The sequence below is a fragment of the Pleurodeles waltl genome, chromosome 6, assembly GCF_031143425.1.
Source record: "Pleurodeles waltl isolate 20211129_DDA chromosome 6, aPleWal1.hap1.20221129, whole genome shotgun sequence".
Taxonomy (NCBI): Eukaryota; Metazoa; Chordata; class Amphibia; order Caudata; family Salamandridae; genus Pleurodeles; species Pleurodeles waltl.
The window spans coordinates 652,846,098-652,863,250 of record NC_090445.1 but is presented as its reverse complement, the minus strand read 5'-3'; the positions used below and the strand labels follow the sequence as shown (position 1 = coordinate 652,863,250).

General features: G+C 46.4%; 1 protein-coding gene across 5 annotated transcripts in view; it reads left to right on the top strand.

Moving 5' to 3' along the window:
- The window catches only part of PPFIA4 (PTPRF interacting protein alpha 4), a 3,105,259-nt gene that overhangs the window by 1,524,167 nt on the left and 1,563,939 nt on the right, over positions 1–17,153 (top strand). For all 5 annotated transcript variants that reach the window (XM_069239004.1, XM_069239005.1, XM_069239003.1 and 2 more), the window contains one exon: positions 12,480–12,621. In XM_069239004.1, the coding sequence (XP_069095105.1) occupies positions 12,480–12,621 (142 nt within the window). The remainder of the gene's footprint in view (positions 1–12,479; positions 12,622–17,153) is intronic.

The window sequence follows — 17,153 nt, the reverse complement described above, 5'->3', positions numbered from 1 at the left end:
GCTGCGTGCTACCAGAAGTCAAATGTATAAGAAACAACGTTCATCTATCATTTTCCTGAAGGTTCTATCGGAATTCTGGGGAGTGATTGTCCGGTATGAGGGAAATGTAGAATGAATTGCTCCAAAATGAATCATAACTGTATGCAACAATGGGGAATTGTCAGGCTGCATTTTACGGCAGTATTTAATCTCGGTGGCAGCTGACAGTGCAATTCTGTTCCAAAAGATTACTCCTATTGTTAATGTACCTGTGTGTTTCTGCAGGGCTCGGGTGTTATCTTAGGGATGCTGTTGGCTACATTCAGGTTCTCATTGCCCTCTAGGAACCCGCTGCCGACAGCCTTACCAGAATTCAACAGAGATGAAGTTTAACCCTTTTTCCCTACTGCTCCATCCTGATTTTTGCCGGTGCAGTAATCGTTTCACAGACAGCACAGCATATCTATAAATTGCATATGTGTGAAAAGGAGGGGCTACAATGAACCCCTCTCTTTCATGCGAGGGACTCCCAGCTTGTCGACACTGCCCCTTTATCTCCCAATCCTGATCCCCCAAGTACACTTTTGGTTAAAAAATGCAAGGGAACCTTTGTTGGTTGTTACAACATATTCAGAGATGCAATACATGGTGCATCAACATCGCATTAGCGATTCATAAAATATCCCACCTCCCCCCATAAAAAATCATGAACAACTTGCATTCCTCTGTCCATCAGTCTGTTTGTGGTCCTGACCAGGCACTGCCTCATTTCTTGATGGCCTTTGTGGTCAGATACTCAGCGTTTGGTGGCTATTAACACCCCTCCTTTACCTATGCCTCCCAGGCTACAAGTGCAGAGGTTGCCCGCTGCTGGGCCCCGCTCCCCACTCTCCCCTGTCCCTGCAGTAAGGCATCCCAAGGACCATGTTGGAGCAGGTCTCTTTTATGCTTTTGTGATCCTGGCCAGTCGTTTTTGTCTCTGCCATGCTGTCCATCAGTTTCCCGATCACAGACAGATCCACTTTTGGAGCTATGAGAAACCATATAATTCTAGGGCCCCTAATATATTTATCAAGACCATGTCCATTCCCACACCGGATAGGTGAACTCTGTCCGCTCTGTGATAGTCCAGTGTTTTGAGGTTGATAAAACTATGCGTAATAAAGCCCCATGGGGTTTGCCCTGCACATTTTTGACATGGATATGTTTAACTTTTGTCTCCAGTGCTCCCTGGTCATGTGCTCCCCTCCAATCTGCCCTAGCTATGACTTCAGACCACAAAATATTGGCAGAGTGCAACAGCTGTTATATTGCCTTCAGGCCAGACATTAGTGCCGCTAGAGGTCCTTCTGATCCAGCTTGGCTAGGTCATTGTCACCCCAGGAGAATCAGCATCCAGCTTGTTCTCTCAACACAGGGCACATGCTATGTTTGGGAGAAGATGAGCACACCTCATGCCTGTTCTTCCTACCCAGGTCACGGTTGTGTTTTTGAACCATATCCCTCCGTAGATCTTACGCGCTGTAGCACACTGTTGCGCCCTTGTGATGTAAGAATGGCCAACTATCCAGACCCTGCACTTGTCATTGGCTTTGTCTATTGTGAAAGAAACAAAATGACTTAAGGGGCTGTGGGCCTGCTGTCGGGCCTGTTTGGGCCCGAAGACCATAGTCCTATCTTTTTAGTGTGATCTCCCCGTGGGCCATTTGCTGCCGCCATTGTGGCAGCGCCAGTTTGGAAGGATTGTCACCCAAATCTGTCTGAACTGAAATCAGCTAAGAAATGACCCGTCTTTGTGGCAGAACAGGGACATCTCTTTCGTAAGCCCTGGTGACACATATGCCCTCTTGCAACACACTAGACATCCTCTGTGCAATCCAGCCTAGAAGATTTCCCTTTCCCATCAGGTCCATCTTGAACTGGCACAGTTGAGGCGCCATGTAACCGCCCAGGTAAAGGTCACCACCTCCCGCAGGCCCCTGTTCCTGGGGTCATTTTTGGGTTTTCGCTTATGTGAAAGGCTCCGAAAAAAGCAAGTGAAAAGGCTGCCCTGAACATAAGGAGTTTGTGACCCGAACTGCAAACTATCGTCAGTAACACCAAAAACTCCTACCAGCATTTTAAAATCCAAAAGCCTGTGCTGGTCCCGTTGCCCCGTTCTTAGTCCCCCATCCCTTCATGGCTGCCTTGCAGAAGAAAGATTTGGTTGAGTCTATCACAGAGACCAACTTTGTATAATAGGACACCGTGGGCAGGTGTGCCTGTGCCCACATGCTAGTTCTGCCTTCTTTAAATGCCCAGTCAATGAACCTCTGTACATAACTCTAAGTGGCTGCTCCCTGCCAAGCCACACTGGTGACCTCTTAGAAGACCTCCCATAACTTACAATAGCGCGTTTCTGTTTTGTTGGCCAATGCTTTGTCCATCAGCATTGTCAGGTCAGGTTGACCACCTCACACAGTGTCTCGGGTATCTCGGTCATGAATGGTCCGTGTGTGGTACCAGCTCCTTGAAACATCAACACTGAAAATGAGAGAGAGCATCAACCACTGTGTTCTCGCATCCCAGGATGTGCCTGGCTCTTACTGCTAGGTTGTTGTTAAGTTGCCATTCAACCAGGTGTCGAAGCAGGCATACCACTGCCGGACAATGGGCAATCCCCAGATTCAAGGCCTGGATCACCCCGTGGTTATCTGACCAAAACCTAATTTGCCTATTGACGAGCCTGTGACCCCCATATGGAAAAGGCCACTATAGTGGGAAAAAGTTCCAGGAGGGTTATGTTTTTGTTTTTTCTGCTCTGTAACCAGGATACTGGCCAGCTGGCCATGGCCCAGACTTCTCCAAACTCCCCCCTTCCCCCCCAGCGGCATCAGTGAATAGCTCCACTGTTACCCATGGGTCACGACATATGACTGTGCTGTTGAAGTTGACTAGGAAGTTGAGTCACTGCTTTAGGTCCTCCCTGAGCCCTTGTGTGATTCTCCCCCTGTGATGTTTCTCCATCAGTTCCCTGCATAACCATGCTAAACTCCTTGTGAATGGCCTCCCTGCTAGTATCACCCTGTCTACAAAGTTGAGCCGGCAGATGAGTTGTTGCAGCTTGCCCGGTGTTGCCTTCTTTTTCAAAAGCAAATCCCTTATAAATTGCGTCAGCTCAAGAGACCTTAGTTTGTAGCAACCTGCATACCCCATCTATAGTGTCCAGCTCTATCCATAGGAATGAAAGGTGTGACATTGGACCCTCAGTTTTCTCCACTGCTAATGGCACTCCCATGTGCTCTGCTAACACCCCAAAACCTTGGAGAAGATCTGTGTAGTCTGAGGCGTCCTGAGACCCAATGAACAAAACATAATGTTAGAAGGGAGTGACCCAGCCTTTTCTATGATGCTCACTTAATGCCCATTCCAAAAATTTACTAAAGTCTTTGAAATACGTACAGGAGATGGTGCACCCCATTGGAAACATTTGTTGTAATAGAATTCCCCCTCTGGCTGAAAACCCAGCAGGTGGTCACTGTCTGGGTGTATCAGCAATAGTAGAAAGGCAGATTCTTTGTCTGTATTGGCCAGCAGGGCTCCATTTCCTGCCGCCCTGATTGAATCAACTGCTTAAATCATGCTTGTGTAAGACATCGAGCAGCTGTCCTGCTCCAGGCCTTCATTCACTGACTCACCTGGTAGACATGGTGAGTGGTGGATCAGTCTGAATTTGCCATCTCCCTGTTTGGGAATCATCCTTAGCAGGGATACTAAGAATGTGTTCATTGGTGGTTGGGAATAGAGGCCTGTCACCCTACTTAGTGCAAGCTCCTTTGCTATTTTTTGCTTGGTAACAGCCTGATTGTCTCCCACTGACTTTAGATTACTGCATAAATGGAACTCCCGGGGACCTATGTGGGGGATGTGGAAGCCGTACATGAAGCCTTCAATAAATGGCTGCTTTTCTTTTTTCTTAGGCTACGTACCCAAGATGCTTACTAGATGATTCAATTTTATAGGTGTAGAAAGGGGAATGGTGCTGATTTGAGTCTCATGCTGGCTGACCTGTTTTCATTCCTTATTGTTAGTGTCCTTCCCATCTGAGGCCCCCTTCACCTTTTTACAATCGATTGCTGACTGCTCCCCATAGTGGCTACAGCTAAGCCTGAATCTGCAGGATTGCCCCCACTTGCACTCGTCCTTGTCGTACTTCCAGCATGTGAGGGTTTTGGGTTTGCTTTGCTAGCTTCCTGTTGGCGCTTTTTGCTTGTTGGTATGCTGAAACCCCTCAGTTCTTCCTTTACCCCATGATGGACGAAAGCTATGATCTTGCTCACTCATGCCTTCCCTTGTTGCTACCATGTGGTTGGCGAACCCTTCTACATCTTGTTGGTCCCACTCAGTGACTGGCCAAGTCTACATCTTCTCCCTGAAATCCTCATCACACAGCAGCAAAGCAACACCCTTGTAGTTTTTCTGAGCAGTGTGAACTCTGTTCATGTAAGAACAATGCTGCAGCGCTCTCTGGGAATTTTTCAATGAATACTCAGGCTAAGGTGCGAAATGCCTTGAGCCAGTTTTCAATGGACCTTTCTACTCTTAGCCTGCGCTTGTTTCTTTTATTCTCATCTTTCTTATCCTTTGCGGTCAGATCCAAGCCCACCTGCCACACCTTGAGCAAGGAAAAAATGTCTATAAATTCCTTTCACCAAATTCTTTCCTTGACTGTGAGCGGAATAAGGCTAACTAGGCCTGTCTCCTTTGCCATAATGGGAGGATCATCTAGTGATGGCCTGATATACTTAGTAGCTGGCTTGCCTTTTCCTCCTTTAGGTGCCCCACCTCCTGTCCATGCCTTTGTGGGGTCTGACACACCCTCTGTTGCACTAGTGTTCTCTTTCACCCACCCCTTGCCCCCTGAAGACGCTTCTGAGGGTTTGTCCTTTACCTTTTCGTGTTCTCCTATTCTAGCACTGTCTGTCTCCACTCTACTTAAAGGTTGTGTTTTATTGCAAGGGTCCTTGGCTATCTCTGTCTCCTCCCCCTTTTGTGTAGGCCCATAGGTGTCCTGTCAGTTTGTGAGTCCCCCCCCACTACTGGAGATCGCTAGGCAACCGGACCATGCCAGGAAAATGCTGGGTAACCTGGTGGGATGGATGTTTCCGCATTCGGCCATGCCCAGCATAGGTTAGCTGCACGGGGGTACTGTGGCCAGGATGCTGCTCCCCCTAACCATGGATTCACCTTCTGGTATTGAGCTGAACTGGGGGGACTACTAACCCTGCTGTGTTGGGTTGTGTCCCTTTGATCACCCCAACCTGGGTCCCACAGTTGGCAATGCTGCCGTAGGTTGTCCTACCACCATAAAGCCCCTGTACCTCGCGCTGTGCTTGTGTGTCGCCCTCTTATGCTGCTGTTTGTCTGTGGCTGTTTGCCAGAGGTTGCTGCTGTGCTGGCTCTAAGCCCCTCATCGTGTTCGCCCCTGCTATTCTGTTCCGGGGGCTCAAAACACTTCTCGCCGCCTTGCGAAGCTGGGTGACTCGCGCCTCCTTGCTCCCCCTCTGTAGGTAGTTTGCTAACCTCTCTCCATGCCGTGGTGGTGTTTCTCCTTTTGTCCTGCCCCCAGGCCCTCGTGACCTCAGAGAGAGTTTCTGTTCTGGCTTCACACACCCCCTGGCCAGGGGCCTTAGACAGGGTTCCTGACCTACTCTTGGTGACTCTGTTTCCACCTGCTTCTTCCCCTTCAGTGATGCTCTTAGCTCCAGGCTTGTTCTTTTGTGCCTTTTTTCTGTTGGACCAGGAGCTCCGATTCCTTTGCCAATGGCTCCTTCAAATCCTAATCCAGCTCAGGCCCTGCATTGTTTGTTTCTATTATTTGCTTTTTTGGAAGTGGTATGTCCCTCATGTCAGTCCTAAAATGAGCAGAGTGCTTCCTTTCCCTGCCCCTCTCCTCCATGATTGTTGTTCCTCACTTCCCCTGAGGATTGCTATTAGACTGGAAACCTTTATACACTAGGCCACTGGTGCCTCCCACATTTGTTTGTGCCACAGTGCGCTATTCCTTTCTTGTGACTTCTTTGTTAAATGTCTATTGCTTTCTTAGCTGTTCACTCTTGAAAATACACCTGAAGCACCCAAGGTCTGAACCCTTAATCCTTTGTTGCCCTCACTCTGAGAGTGAGGGTCTGATATTTTCCCAGCTCTGACTGTTGCCGTTTGCTATTGCGACAACGTGTATCTAGAGTGGAGTTCTTCTCCCACCCAGCTGGGAGCCCCAGTAAAGACCACTTTTGGCTCACACTTGCAAGGGGGCCCCACACTGAGCCCAAGTCCAATTCGTGTGCTGTTAGCTGCTCACCATGAACAGGGAGGGGGCCCACACACACAGCCCAAACCAGCACAATGTGACACTCATCGCCTCTGCACTTTTCACCTGCCCATCCAGCGCCAACTCCGTGAGGCCTTCCACCTTCTTGTGCGGTCATCAGCAAGGCCGAACAGCCACCCCCCTGTTACAAACTTGCATTGACCTGCATCGGTCGTGCGATGGTCACTTGTATCCCCGGTTTCTGGCACCTTCTCAAGTCTTCTGTCCCAAGGAACCAGGGACGCTGGTCCTCCTGCAAAGTCTTCTATCGCCTTGATGCTCCAACATAGATCCAACAGTAACCTCAAACCTCTCAGTGCTTGTTGTGGTTGCCTGCCGCGACCCCCATTTTTTTAAGCTAGATTGGTGCCCCCTGACTGGCTGGTTTAAAGGTTGCTCACCAATCCGGGTGCACCATTTTCACCGGCTTCTCACCTTCCCCTGGTTTGCGTCTCCACCGCCTTGTGGACTCTCCCACCCTTGAAAAGCACTCTTTATGTAAGCACAAACAATGGAGGCTGAAGTCCCCCCTCTGCTTAGCTGCTGTTCTGAACACTTCTGTTGTCACCAGCACAGGCCACAGAAATCAAAGCAAAATAAAGAGACAAATTATACAAATCATCGGTTTACATTTCTGGAGCTTTGTGCTGTAAAGAGCAGCTTTTCTCTTGTTGTAAGTGTTGGTGGCTCAAGGCCCTAGAGCCCCCTATGCACTAGCTGCGACTGCAGCCATGTCATTTGCAAACACATAACATGGGGCTTGGAAACAAAAGGCTACAGCTATATATTGAGCTGTAAAGAGAAGCTTGCCATAGAGTAAATAAAGTTGCCACCATGACCTCTTTTAGTTCAAGATCACACAAACTGATTTACGGGTTACTGAAACTTAGTGATTACTTGGTGAACTCACATTTATGTCTGTAGTTATTCATTTCCAGTTATCCCTGTTAAATGCCACAGACCTCAGGGCCATTGGGAGGTGGTGGACTCTTAGCAGGAGCCTGTAACTTAGGAATATCCAAACCTCTATTGATTCTCATTACTCTGCGTAGCAGTTTGCTTTGCTATGACATTACAGTACTTCTAATTTCAAGCAATGGGCTAGATAGTAAAATATTGTGTGTACTGACTGTTGAATGCTGACTCTGTGTCCTCTATGCTTCCTCTCAGGCAAACCTCTGAGTACTTGCCCTCACTACCCTCAAAGTCAATTGTGGAAGGAGTGTACTTGGCTCAGCTTGAAGAGTCATAGTAGGGCAGCACCCAGGACGTAAGATCCAAAGGACCCCAACCAGCACAAATTTGCCCATTAGACCCTGTCTGCCCTATGCTTACCCAGAACAAAATGTGACAAAGCTGGTTCCAGTTATGCATATCTGTATCATTAGGTCATTACAGTGCAATCTTCGTGTAAGTAGAACCCTAGAGTGAAGCCACTTTTAGCCACCCCGACAGTATAATGTCCCTGCCAGCTGTGCCTTGTTTCAGTGTGAGATTGCTCCTGCAGTGTCCTATCAGCATAAAAGTGCTTCTACCAGCATCTTTTCTATTGGGGAGTTTTCATGGCAAGTCCTTTAGAATTCTCTTATTGCAAGCTTCTATCACTAGTTGTCTGTCACTGGAGTATGACTCCCAGAAACAAAACCTCCCGAAGTGCTATCCTGATAGGTATGAATGAATCAACAAAGTGAGATTCTTTCAGTGTGTATTTGCATGTCTATTGCACCCAAAGGTGCAAGTATTATTCTGGCTCTGCTCAAGGACTCCAGGATTCCATTAAAGTGAGCAACTTGCATCAGTTTCATGTTACTGATACTGAGTACAGCAACAGGAGCTTCTTTCAGAAGTGCCCTGCAAGTAGTGTGAGCTCCCTCCCAACACTATCCTGTCACATCTTGAGGACTTTAGCAATTTGACATTCCATAGCAGTGCACTGTCACTGTTATAGGAATCAGTGTGATCTGTCCTGAACAGTGGTATAACCGTTTATAGAACTCCAGCACTGACAACTTTCTGCATCAGTGTCCTATCATTTCTTCTGATCTAGACCATCCTATCTATTTTTATTTCATTATTTTAGTTTCTGATATTGTTTAGAACTGGAGTAACCCAAAAGGCATTTTGGACTGCTGTCATGAGAGGATGATGATGAAGGATAATTTGCGGAGAAGATTAATTCACTAGGAACACAGGCATATATGATAGGTCTGATTATGAGCAAGGCGGCCTGCCCCAAACCTTTCAGAAAAGGTGAGCATTCAGGTGTAATAAACTGGGCTTCTTTGCTTATGTCCCCCAACTTTTGCCCCTATTTAAACTGCTAGATGTTTTTTTTCTCTGACGGTGAACTGAAGCCTGTTCAACAGGCTCCAGTGTTAGTGTTCTTCCTCTAAAAACAACCTACTCAATTGTGAATCAATTGGTAGGACTTAAGCACCCCTATAGGTACCTAGTAAATGGTACGCCTGTTTTCCTAGGGCATTGGTACTAAAGTGGGTCCCTAAGGGCTGCAGCATGTATTGTGCCACCCTAAAGGACTCCATACATATTGCACACAGCCTGCCATTGCAGACTGCTTGTCAGGGTGCAAGCCATGAACGAAAACAAGACATGGCACACCCATTTTGTGCCATATCAAAACCACTGCATGCATTTAATGTAGGTCACCCCTACAGCAAGACTTGAGAGTCCTAAGACAGGGTGCATCATAACACATGCGAGGGCATGTCTGCATGACCTGTACTGCCCCTATGATGTCTAGGTCAATTGCTAGATATTGCAAGTAAGCAGGGAAGCCATCTTAAAGTATGTCCTGGGCACTTGTTATTTAGAGTTTCCCGGCTACATAATGGCTTCTCTGAAACCTATGGTGTTTGGTATCAAACACCTTGTCTTAATAAATCCACTCTTATGCCAATCTTGGATTTATTATAACATGCACTCAGAGGGCACCTTAGAGGGGCCCCCTGAACCTACAAGTACTCTAGTGTGCTGGCTGACTAGTATCAGCCTATCTGTCCCCACAGACATGGTTCTGACCCCTTGGAGGTGAAAGCCCATTTTCTCAGAGACCAGAAGAAAAGCCTGCTCTGATGGAAGGTGTCCTCACCTCCTCATGTAGGATGGCTAGTAAACCTGCATGCCAAGACCTGGGACTTCATAGTCCATGCCGCCTTTGACATGTGACCTCAGCTTCCTCCAGACCTGGGAGAGGCAACCTCCTGCCCAAGGGCCCATTTGACACCAAGACAGGTGGACAATTGTTTAAGCAGGTAGGTGTGTTGCACTACCAGGCTGGACATATCCCTATGGTGGCCAGCCTGATGTGCTTCACAAAGGAAGGGTTCCGCCATCGTGTTTTTGGGGAAACTAGAAATTCTGGGACAGGATTATGCCACTCCCAACCGGAAGTAGATGTGTGGGGGTGTTGTTATCCCACAGGTAAGTAGTCCATTGGCTCCTACTCTACACTTCCCTTAACACCCCTAAATTGGGTATTTAGGTGGCTCCCGACACCAGAAGAATTTATTCATCTGATACAAGAAGAAGAGGACAAAGAAGAGCCGAAGAAGCAGTCATCTGGTGGACTTTGGCACAACACCAAGCCTGTCCATCTGCTCCTGTCCTAACAATCATTGTGCAGCCTCCAGAAAGCTTTGGAGGGCCTTCAGCAGTTCAGCAAGTCATCAGCGTCTCCGTTGGAGTGGAGAAGCCAATTCCCTGCACCCAGCAGGCACCAACCAGAATGTCCAGCTCACCTTATTGCTGACCATCAGTTCCACTGATGCAGCAGCTTCCCAGGATGCCACCATCCTCCAAGAAATCAAACTCATCTCTCCACCAAGTGTGAAGACCTCAGAGACCGCCAGAGCCGTCTTGCATGATACCCGGAGTAACAAACTCCTTGCAACAACCAAAGCTTGTTTGTAGAGCAGTCCGCACTCTTCCATAAGCAAGGACCAGCCATCAAGTGATTTATGCAGAGGACATCACTGAGAGTGACCCAGCTGTCCTGTTCTGTCCCCTTCTTGCAGTTCCCAACCACCAAACCCCACTGCACCTGTGCTCCACAGCCCTGGGCCACGACAACCAATGATGTCCTCTTGCTCCCAGGACCCCACTGACTGAGACCACTGTTTGGAACTCCCAGACTTGTCCTAAAGCCCCCTTTGCAGTCTCTTTCCAGGTGCCACCCCCCCTTGTTGCCAACCATGCAGTGCACAAGCACCCGACTAGACCAGCACCATTGCAAATGACACCCTTGAGCACTTGAGCAGGTAAATCTGGTACTGCTGTTGTTTAAGTAACCTTAAACCCCTAGAATCCATCAACCTTCAGTGGAACCCTGAGAACTGTCTGTAAAGATCCCTTTGCAGTAAAAGTATTTTGCCCAAAGAAAGTCTTTACCCATAAAAGCTAATTTGAGTTAACTTATTACTTAGTTGTAAAAATTGATACGCTGCAACAGTACTTACCTTCTGTGAAGTTTTCTGGTGTTGCAACATTCTATAAAAAAGGAACCATATTTTTCTAAACATTGGTCTTGCATTTCTGCTTGAGTGTGTATCTCATGTATTGACTCTGCGTGTTCAACAAATGCTTAGCACTACGCTCTGATAATTTTAAACTGCTTGCCCATACTACCACAAAAGAGAGTATTTGGGATTATTACTTAAACCCTGTAAACCAATAAGGGTCACATGGACTATTGGCATAGTGTCACCTTAAATAGCCAACTTCGTACATCAGGGTTTTCTGAATTTTTAAAACTGGCTGTTAATCATAGGGATGAGGGAAGCATATCCCAGTGGAAAGGACTTTGAGATGGAATGTGAGGTTCCCTCAGGAACACCCTACCACTTCTTTGACACTTACCTAATGCAAGTGTGTTCCCTAGAATGGACTACAACTGTTGTGGTATGGGTCTCCAGCACTGTGGGCATCCTCCAGCTGCTCCTTTATACTCCTGCTCTTTTGCCCGACAGAAAGGCAGAGGACATGAATGGCTTCCTAGACGTCATGATTGTGGTGTGAAAATAAATGTACTGCGTTTGAATTCTGCTGTCATATTCCGAGGACGGTATCGCAACGATGCTGGGAGCTTTGCTGTGGTGGTGAGTATTGAGAGGAAGACTGTATAAGCTTGTCAAGCAGATAGGGTAGCATGCTTGGTACACAGTTGACTATCCTCATGATCTGGACCATAGCGGCATTTCTTAGGTCATGGTCACATTGAGGAGTTTTGGTACCTGTACTTCAGAGTTCTGCTCTGGATAAAAGATGTGCAACTTTGGCTTCCTTTTCATGTGTCTAGTTGTCACCGTGTGTTGGAAAAAAGGAGAGCGGCCAAGCCAAATGAAATATCCTTTCAAAGATGGTGGTCTGTCCAAAGATCGCTGTCAATTCGAGATGAATTTGAGCTTCTTCCTGTGATGTCAGTTCCTGTTAGAATCATATATAAAGGAAGCCTAATGAGTGATGTATGTATTGCACCATATTTGACCCTTTATTTTTCCTTGTGTACATTGCCTATTTGTTTGTCATTTTGTCTCAGATTTTTGCTCATTTTATTCAGATTTTAGTTTGGCTTTTCTTGTGGAAATCCTTGCCTGGCTCTTTTCTCTGCCCTGCTGGAAGGGAGAACTTAGTGATTTGCTTATCTGGTTATGCATTAATCATCATCTTCAGTTAAGGGCTACAAGATTACTTCTGGAGGAAGTTTGCACTGATGAGGTCCAGGGACAGGATACTTTAGAGGAGTCACATACATCTAAATACATAAAGCAATGACCTCGTGCTGCTGCAGATCTTCTTACGCCTGAATATTTGTATCATTGACAGGGCACTGATGGAGAAAGTGTGCACTTCTGGAGATCCACTGCAGAGGCAGGGCCTTGCACACTGATGAATATACGTCTCTGACATTTTCTGTGCGGACTAATCCCCTGCAATATTATTAGATTAATAGCTTGATATGTTAAATATGTAATTTTGAGAACTTTCACTTAATTCGGGGATTTCGTAAATTTCACTGGTGTAATTTAAGGTTTACCCTGTCCTATTTTGTTATGCAAGCCTATATTGTATAAAAATATATGTATGCTCTGTTAATTCTTAAAAATGTCTGATATTTTGGTTGTTTGCCTTGTAGATCCCACATAGGTAGTGCCACAGAACTGAGGTATTCTCTAACCTCCTTGGTAGACCCTAAAGCGGAGTCCCTTGGAACGTCACCTGTATTGCGTCGAGCACAGAAGGGCCGATTAACCGCTCTGCAGGAACAGCCTGTGAAGGTGAATGTGTTTTTTATTATCTGTCGAAAAGTGCTTTCTCTACGAGTGCCGCTTCTGCGAATATAGTTACAAATGTTGTGATAAATACTTAAGTTGCTAAAAAAAAATGATTCTTAGTTGCAAAATGCACAGCGTTTCTGATAACTGTAAATATAAACTTTGTGCTACTAGGTTTTGATCCGAGAAGTATAGGGCACTGCCAGATCTTTCGGATTTTGCGTACTGATGAGGTACGGTAAAGTCTGAGCAGAGTCAGTTTCTTCACTGTAAAAGTTACAAGTTTAATCTTTCTCCCTTTCTTTCGCTTTCACAGACGTGGAACTGAAAATGAATGTGGCCGAATAACACGTTTTACTTACAGCAGCTGTAGTAATGACTAAATACACATTCACATATTTATTACTACTGTGCAATGGCCAAATCCAAGTTTAATCCCACAGTAGTATAAAATTCAAATGCGAAAATAATGTAAATCGCCTCACAAAGAGTGTGTAGCAATATCTTTAGACACGGAAACCGGTATTGTTTTGTGTGATTTTATCTTATGAACAGATTTAAACTCTTGTATCCTGATTTACATGAAAAAGTGTAATGATATAAATTATATATACATTTGGACAGTTGATAATAATCAGAGTATAAAAAGCTATTTCTTACTATTCTTGAAGGAGAGAAGGGGCACTGTGTCCCCCTTAATGCATTGCCTCTCATGAATCATGACCCCTCAAGGTACCTAACAATAGTAATAAATATAGTAACTTGCTATCTTTAACAATGGTTAAAGCGAGATCATTTTATGAGGGTTCAGCCTACCCTCCTAAGATTTGGACTCACAGTAGGAAAGAGGAATATCTCTGAAAACTGGAAGAAACAGGTCCAGCGGTGGTCGCCGCAAATCTCAGTGGGAAGGGACGGGTAGGGTTGATGGACCGGAGGATAAAAAAATAATTTTAAAAAACATACCTCTTCCTGCTGCCTCACTCCTCTGCTCTTCCTTTGGTGTCCCAGAATTTACTGGGACACCAGCACAGGGTTGCCAGCAATCCTGGCACTGCTTTCATGCTAAACCTAGCATGAAAGGAGCGTCAGGATGGGTCTGAGAAGCTTGGACTGACCCTAGACACTGCTTTGGGACCTGTGCAGTTTCTCCAGACCGTCTGTTCAACACAGCTCGGTTGGAGAACCATAAATGCGCATGTGTGTTTGTCCGGCCTAAGACGGCTGGCCTAACACATATGCGCACTTAAGTGCACTTTCTCCTCCTTCCCCTCCGCGCTCCCACCTCCTGTGGCCCCGCCTTTCCCTTCCCTTCACATGCTTTTGGATGAGCCAGCCGCAGAAAGATAGAACAATAAAGAAATATTGTATTATTTTTCAGCTCATGGCTTAGCCAGGGGAGCAACACTCTTTCACCATTGCGAAGGAGCCACCCCTGAACAGGTCCCTTCTGGTGTTCTGAAGTGGAGTTGAGGACTGGGTGGGTGTTGAATTCACAAAATTCCTATACATATTAGGCTAGAGGATGTGCTTGTAACTATCACCGTATATGGGGAGTCTTTGATGGAATACTTTGACAACTCCATCGATGTTGAATAACTGATGCAGCAGCGGATCATTCCTTGTGTATTGTGTTACATTCCTACTTGTTCACACATAGTGTACTCCCTCCATATTTTCTAAATTTATCACAGATTGATCTGTACATGATCCTTGGATTGACAATCATGCTCGTTGTTTATTATGTTTTCATGCTTTCGCATTAAAATAAAAAAACAACGGAGCATTTACTTGATACCTTGATAAGTGATATAGTTAGGGGTTGAAAGGGACACAAGGTAACTTAAAAAACACTACAAACACACTGGAATAAACCACTTATAATGTAGCGAACTATAATTTCTGACCTCCAATCCTGTACTGCTTATGACCTGACACAGTACGCCACTCATTACATCTCATTACATATTGCAAAGCGTTTTAAGGAAGACTGGCAGAGCATTAATTAATAAGATATAGGACAGCAAAATGTATCAGACTCAAATTAACAAACAGTCTCCCTATGAACAAGAAAGATAAATGGTGGGTATCACAAAAAGGATTTTGGAAATGCACACTATGGCGATCCTTATGAACATGACGGTCTGGACCGCCACGCCGGTGGTGGCGGTCATTACCGCCAACGGCATGGCGGTCCACACCGCCATATTCTGAACACAGTAGTGAACTGGCTGCAAAGCAGCCAGTTCACTACCACCCACGCCAGGCCAGAATTGACCGCCGGGCCTTCTGTAGGCACATTCAACCCACCGGTAGAGGCTGGACCGGCGTTGGGATTATGATCGCATTTAATCCCTGGCGGAAAGCATAAGGGTGACAGGAATACTCATTCCTGTCACCTGTTTGTGACACGCTAGGCCTCCCCTTGACACTACACCCGCCCACCCCCTAAGCCCCTAGATCTGCCCCCAACCATCCGCCCCCACCCCTGAACCCCAAAAACCGACCCCCCAACCCTCCACCCCCAAAACCCATGTAGGCCACCCAGCTCGACCCTCACCATCCCCCACCACCACCCCTACATACAGGTCCCCCCAACCCCCCACATCCCTATGCACCCATTCACCTACATGCACAAACACATACATGCACTCAGAAACACACCCCCCACACATACACTCACGCACAGCCCCATGCACTCGCACACTCACACACACACCCCTCCCCTTCCCTCTCTGACAGCACTTACCTCTTCCGTCGCACTGCTCCGGGAGAGAACGGGCTTCCTGGATGCTGCTCCGCCTCCATCGCCGCCTCTCCATACACCACCACGCCTATGAATGCATCATCATAGGCGTGGCAGTGTCTGGACTGATGTGGTGGTGGGGGTGGAGCAGCATCACCCCCGCCACTGACTGGCAGCATGGCGTATGACGGCCCTCACCACCATCAATGACGGTGAGGCTCCATGCATCATTATTTGGCGGGATGTCGACCGCTGCCACTGGTGGGCTTCCGTTGACCCCCTGCACGGTTGGGGGACAAAATCAAAATGACCGCCTATGCAAGGAATGTAAAATAGCAGTAATCCAAAAAAGAGTTCATAACAGCAACAAGACAGGGATTCACATACAAAAGCATGATTGTGATGTATGCTGTGACGTGCATGTGGGCTACAATCTTGTTAACTGAAGAAAATGATTTTGGAAAGTATATGAGCAGTGAAGAACAATGATGGAATTTTCATGATAGCCAAGGACATGGAAAGTTATCTGCATAGTAGGCTGGAACACCTGAAAAACTACGACATAGACTAAAGTCTAAAATCCAACCGAGGCAGAGATCGAGAAAAATAAACAGCCATAGGAGCCAAGAGACATAATTTCCCTCAAAACCATCTCTCCACATGGCAAGAACCAGGATGAAACACTTCTTATACACTTAGAGTAACAAAAAGATCACAAAGTAAACAGAATCAAATCCATCTACTGACAGAGTGAAAAGACTAAAATAATTACATCCTATATATCATTAACTACATGTCCGCTGGGCTCAGTGAATGAGAAACGATAATTAGCTTGCTGTTGAAAACAAATTTGAATACCATTACCCTAGAACCACAACCAAAACAAACACCCACCAGAGGCCTGGGCTAAGGACGAAACCAGAGTGTCCAATAGCAATTACAATAAAAGACTAATCAAGAGGACCAGAAAGTTGAAGTGGTCAGCAGACAAAACACCAGTGGAATTAAGTAAGCGAAAATTGAAAAATTCCCTTTCATTCTTTTCCTAAGGATACCCAGACCTAACTATAAGTACACTGGCGCTATTGCTGCCAGTGTAATGCAGGATTTTGTGTGTGTATGTGTGTAAACAAATATATATATATACATATATATATATATAAGTTTCACAGAAAAAATCAAAGGTTAAAAGGTTACAGGCGCTTTATAGTTAGGTTGATCTTTTACCCAGAAAACCATAGAAATTCTGCATTTATAGTTATACTTCTGTTAAGAAACTATCAGCTTTATTACGAGTTTAGCAGTCCCAACGCGGGACTGCCAAACATACGGGGAGGACGCCAGCGTCATTTCTGTGGCATCTCACCTGCGCTATTACAAAGTTCCTGCCGGTCTGACCGGTGGAAACATTGTAATAGAGCATTCCCACAGGTCAGACTGGTGGGAACGGTGCTACGAGATAGCACTCAGCTCCAATAAAAAGAGCTAAGAGTACCATCTTGCAGCACAGAGGGAGCCGACCAGCTCCCTTGGAATGCGCACTGTCAGCAAATCAAAGCAGAAGGTGCACATACCAATGGTGTTGAGTAGGGGGACCCCTGCACTGGGCATGGGCAGTGCCAGGGCCCTCCTGTGCTCCCCAGCAAACCCTCAAAGCCAGCCTTTCCATGTCGGTGAAACCGCCCTGGGAAGGCTTGTGGAGAGGGAAGTTGTAATCAACCAGGCAACACTGAATTAAGTACTGCCCTGGCGGAGTACAACTGAGATCGCCATCACCAGGTTGGGACCA